General features: G+C 37.9%; 2 protein-coding genes across 2 annotated transcripts; one reads left to right on the top strand and one right to left on the bottom strand.

The window, feature by feature from the left end:
• Window positions 1-2,007: 2,007 nt before the first annotated feature.
• Window positions 2,008-3,138, bottom strand: K441DRAFT_632242 (uncharacterized protein). The gene is made up of 2 exons (XM_067646336.1): window positions 2,490-3,138; window positions 2,008-2,438 (listed from the first exon to the last, which is right to left on the bottom strand). The coding sequence occupies exons 1-2, from the start codon at window positions 2,935-2,937 to the stop codon at window positions 2,113-2,115; spliced, it is 774 nt and encodes a 257-aa protein (XP_067506185.1). The 5' UTR covers window positions 2,938-3,138; the 3' UTR covers window positions 2,008-2,112.
• A 281-nt stretch (window positions 3,139-3,419) lies between these two features.
• Window positions 3,420-4,946, top strand: K441DRAFT_632240 (uncharacterized protein). Its single transcript, XM_067646335.1, has 3 exons — window positions 3,420-3,834; window positions 3,885-4,120; window positions 4,174-4,946. Exons 1-3 carry the CDS (start codon window positions 3,552-3,554, stop codon window positions 4,564-4,566), a joined length of 912 nt encoding a protein of 303 aa, XP_067506184.1. The 5' UTR covers window positions 3,420-3,551; the 3' UTR covers window positions 4,567-4,946.
• Window positions 4,947-5,148: the final 202 nt, after the last annotated feature.

Below are 5,148 nucleotides of genomic sequence, written 5' to 3'. Positions count from 1 at the left end.
TACTTTAAGAATCTAGTAATGCCTTTTAGGCTAGCTAATACGCCTATAATATTCTAATTTTATATTTATAGGGCCTTAGGGGGACTAGTTAACTATATATACGTTATTTATTTAGATAATATTCTAATCTACTTAGAAGATAAGGATTAGTATAAGCAACACGTCCGTAAAGTACTAGAACGTTTAGATAATTAGGGCCTCTATACTAAGGCGTTAAAATATATCTTTAATACTAAGTAGGTCAAGTTCCTAAGTTATATTATAATGCCTATAAGCGTAGTTATAAACTTAGTATAAGTATAGATAATCTAAAAGTGGCTAAAGCTAAAGAGCTACTAGGATATTTAAGTATTTCTAGGCTTTACTAATTTCTATAGGCGCTTTATTTATAACTACTTGGATATTACCTAATATCTATTTAACTATATTATAGAAGCTTCCTAAGACTTAACCTAAAAAGTAAAAAGCTTAAAGGCAGTAAGGAAGAAAACTAAAAAGAGATTAACTAAATAGTATAAATTCTAGTTATAGCCTAAAAAGGTTTAGAAGGCCTTTTAAGAACTACGTGTAAAGTTTATAGAAGCTTTACTACTACGGCATTTTAACCTAAATTAGCTATTAATAATAATTACTAATATATTAATTTTTACCCTTATTAGTATCCTACTATAACCTAATAGGCATTTAGACGCTATTTAGCTCTATTAGAGACTAGTAGTATTCTATAATAGAAAATTCTAGGGGCTTAAAGTTAGGTATTATACCTATAATAAGGAACTGCTGGCTATAGTTAACTACTTTAAATAGTAGCGATATTACCTTAAGCACGTAAGCTATGCTACTTATATACTCTTAAATTACTATAATTTACGCTACTTTATAACTATAAAGGAGCTTATACCTTAATAAGCTAAATAGGTAGAGAAGCTTATATAATTTAATTTTAAGATTAAATATAAGCTAGGGGAAAATAACCCTACTAATAGACCGTCACGATGGCCAGACTATACTAAAGGCTTTAAAATAGGAGAAGAAAAACAGATAATAGATATCTTACTCTCTATATTATAGAATAATCTCTAGGTATAAAATACTTAAGCACCTATAGCTCTCTATATTAAGTCTTAAACGGTGTAAACCTTATTAGCTTTTACTAATATTCCAGCTAGTACCCAATCTGTAGCTAATAAGGGTCTAAATATACCTAGATAGGATGTCCTTAATATATTTTTAGAACCTAGTAATATACTACCTTTAATTACTAAGCTATTCCCTTAAACTAATAGCAAAGCTATAAAGCAATTAGAATTCGGAGCCCTATAATAATTAAAGAACTTTAACCTTATAGCGGCCTTCCTAATATATACGTACTAAGAAGTTATAAGATCTATAGTATTATTTAGTCTTATACTTAAAGCAATATAGGACAAAATAGCTTTTACTTAAAAACCATCTAAAAGGTTAACGGATCTTATCCGTAAGGTGCAACAGAGAGACGCTTTCTATACTATCTTTAATATAGAAATAGACTGGAAACGTAATAGAAAGGAAGCTATAAGGTATTAAAATTAGGAACTAGACCCAATGGGCCTACTGTATAAAAATAATAAGGTTTAAGTGCTATAAGAAGCAAATCTATAATAGAAGATTCTTATCAAAAATTATAATAATCCTTTAGACGGCCACTATAATTAAGCTAAAACAGTATAATTACTTTAGCGTAAATACTATTAGCTAAAGCTTAAGTAGGAAGTAAAGGAGTACATTAGCTATTATAAAAAGTGTTAAGTATATAAGATCCGTAGGTATAAGCTATAGGGTCTACTTAAATTAGTTCCCCCTGCTAGTAAGTTATAGTAATATTATACTATAGACTTTATTACAGATCTCCCGCTATTTAAAGATAGCTAAGGATAATAAAAGTGGATTAATAAGTTCTTACTGAAGTGAAATGGTAAATACACGGTGGCAGGTAAAGTATTTTTGTTCTATTTACTTTAAAGGTTTACGTTTAGTCCCTGCACGCTTTCTTTACCCATCCCTTTACTTTCCTATCACTTCTCTATTACTTAGAAAAAAAACTTATTAAATTTCTAGCTAACGCAATTGTGCTTACGCTATGATAGATCCTAGTTCCCAAGGCATTCTTGCATCTTCCCATGCACCATTCGCCGGCCTCCACATGAGGTGGAAAGGCGGCGGTGTAAGTTCATGAGTTATCTTCCTCCATTGATCCGTCATTTCCCGCTTAGCTACATCATATGTAAGTTTAAAGAGAACTCGATAACCACACTTTTCATATAGAATCTTTCCTAGTGATGAACCTTCCATCCAGGACTCAATTCCTAGCTTATCAGCTGTCTCAACGCCCCATTTCATCAGCATTCTACCCACTCCACGACGCCGATGACCTGGAAGAACCGCCATCCAATTAAGAGCTGCAAAGCCTGTTAAGATTAATCTACCCCACACAAACGAAGGTTTCATACCAAGATGTGGTCGGCGCATCCAACTGCCTCTTGCCTTGAATATTTGGTTTAAAATTAACTCGCAGAATTCCCTGTGCTCTTTCTCTGGCCACCAAGGCGCTTCTAACTTTGGTGATCCGTCGCGAAAAGGATTTGTCTTAAAGAGTTGCCACTGGGCGCAGCCTACAGGCCTGCCTGTAATAAGGTCCTCGACATAGAACCAGTGGCTAGAGGGGTCTGAAAGATGACTGCTCCAAAAACGCTCTTTTGATTCTGTAATTGCAGATTCGCGGTCTGCAGTCGTTGGGCCGAGGATAGGGAAGAATAGTTGAGTGACGGGGTCGTATGGGTCGTAATTCGCTTTCCAGATGACGTCCATAATCCCGCTCATCTCTTCCTTTGTCTTTGCTTGCTTGACAACATATTGTAGCAACTTATTATCATTTACAAGTCCATTGTCGAACGACATGACGGTCGCGGCTTTGCGAGGTGCTCACGGTGTCTACTTCACAATTGACGGCCACGGCGAGTTGGAATTTTACGTTGGAAGCACAAAGTTACTAATTAGCCGCATCAATCTGGAGTCGTCATCCGGCTTTTGGGGTCAGTCCGGCCGTTAGCTTGCTGCTGTGCTAGCTGTGTGCTCCTGCATATTCAGAATTAAAAAGCATGCAGGTCACTTTTTCCATAGTTTGGGACCAACAAACTCAAATTACGAAGGAGCTGAATGGGCTGGGTGGGCATTGGGACCCCTGGTTCTCCTAGCCAATTAGCAGGGGGCCTTAATTAATTTTCCAGGAGGGCCACTCGGTCTTGCGGTATCCGCCAGCCTGGATGGTTTCTTACCTTCCTACTTAAGGCGGGCCGCAGCGAGAGCGCGCTAGTCTCTGCGCAATTTTTTTTAATGCATAATTGAAATCCTTCTTTAGCTAACTTCTAGGAATACCCATGTCCCAACGAGCGGACGATTTTCGGCAGGACATGCAATTGAACCCGTCGCTCAGGAGAGTGATAATTACTTTGGAATGTTTGTACTATACCATCACTTACTTCCCTTATCCTTCACTCCGGCATAGAACTTGAATGATCGCAACAGCCAATACCTTTTCTACAGTTTATCGGTTTACTGCGCTATTTACCATGGCTAAAGAATACAACCACCGGTATTTGCTGGTTGATAGTTCCGATACCTCGTCCGACAAGTTTCAGCCAACGTATCCGAGACGATATCGTGGTTGGTTTGTGGAATATCGAAATATCCTTGCAGTCTCAATTTTGCTGTTCATATCTCTAGCGATTAATGTTTTTCTCTTTGTTGAGGCTATCAACAAATCCGGTCTGAAAGAATCGGGTCAGAGCTTATATAGTATTTTTCCCGTGGCCTAAAGGCCTATTGTCTAGCTAACTACTTGATAGGCCATCTAAAATTTGATACTCTCATTCCATATCAATCATATACCAAGTACTGGAATCCACATATCAACCAAAGCGTGTCAGATAAGGCATGGGACGAGATCAACACCAACCCAGTGGCAATCGCTCTATCAAATGATTATGTGAAGGAACATGGTCTCACAGAATCAACTCGGTTTCCATGGGACACTGAACGAAGTGTCTATTATGTCAAAGGACTCCACGATTTACATTGTCTGGTGCGTATTCTCCATTCTGCTGATATCTTAGCTGCTTTCTCACAGCAGGTCAGAAACTGCTTCGACGAGCTATCGTCGCAAACCAGCGAAACCAGGAGCAGTTGATTTCTTACGATCATCTTTTCCACTGTTTGGATGGACTACGGCAAGACGTAATGTGCGTAGCTGATGATACACCAATGCCAGCTGCAAAAACACACCATGTTGGAGACGGTCAAATCCGGCTTTGCCGCGACTGGAATAAGCTTTTGGCTTGGTCCATGCAACCTGAACAGAACGCATGCCACAAATTTGACGACTATCGTGAAGTCACCAATACGCTGGAGCTTTTTGCTTTTTGTCCACCAGACTCCCCTTATTACGCTGTTATGGAATCTTATTTTCAAATTCATGGGCATAAGGATCCCTACGAACAGAAGGACGATGACACTCCTCGTGCTCGCTAGTTTCAACTAAATTAGATGTAGAAATCTCTATTTTTACACTTGGCATGCGCATTAATGCTCACGAAAGAATCGGCAATGGACATGTGCAACGCATGGCTTCGAGCAGCAAAAACGTATTCTACGGATTTTTGCTAACACTAGCTATTGCTTACTCAAGTATTAGTAAGCCTGACAAATTCTCCTCCTTTTTATTAGGACGAGCCACTCCGACGCACAGCCGTACTCAGCAATATCTGTCACATCAAATTAATTCTATATAATTTGTATGGGCGATGTACGCAGTAAAAGTAGATCTACGGTAGTAGAAAGTTGGTGGCAGAAAGGGAGAGATAGAATGTAGCCTTTGATCGCGAATAAATAAAATGCGACCGATAGAACGTTTAATTCTTATAATTCTATAACTATGTATCTAAATATTATAATTTTTATATCTTTAGATTCGCCTTAATAAGCTCTATATTTCTATAATATAAATTTTCTATTAAAGTTACGGGTTTAAAGTTAGGTCAACGATAATCATACACCCCTAAATGATACGCGTACACCCCCCAATTGATACGCATACACCCCCTACCTTATTTA

Source organism: Cenococcum geophilum (genome assembly GCF_001692895.1).
Source record: "Cenococcum geophilum 1.58 unplaced genomic scaffold K441scaffold_12, whole genome shotgun sequence".
NCBI lineage: Eukaryota > Fungi > Ascomycota > Dothideomycetes > Gloniales > Gloniaceae > Cenococcum > Cenococcum geophilum.
Note: the sequence above shows the minus strand (reverse complement) of the source record. Positions and strands in the feature narration are given on the sequence as shown.

Coding starts and splice junctions, on each gene's coding strand:
- K441DRAFT_632242 (XM_067646336.1), bottom strand. CDS start 2,937: ATGTCGTTCGACAATGGACTTGTAAATGATAATAAGTTGCTACAATAT. Junction 2,439..2,489: donor GATGCGCCGACCACATCTTG/GTATGAAACCTT, acceptor CAGGCTTTGCAG/CTCTTAATTGGATGGCGGTT.
- K441DRAFT_632240 (XM_067646335.1), top strand. CDS start 3,552: ATGATCGCAACAGCCAATACCTTTTCTACAGTTTATCGGTTTACTGCG. Junction 3,835..3,884: donor ATCGGGTCAGAGCTTATATA/GTATTTTTCCCG, acceptor ACTACTTGATAG/GCCATCTAAAATTTGATACT. Junction 4,121..4,173: donor TCCACGATTTACATTGTCTG/GTGCGTATTCTC, acceptor ACAGCAGGTCAG/AAACTGCTTCGACGAGCTAT.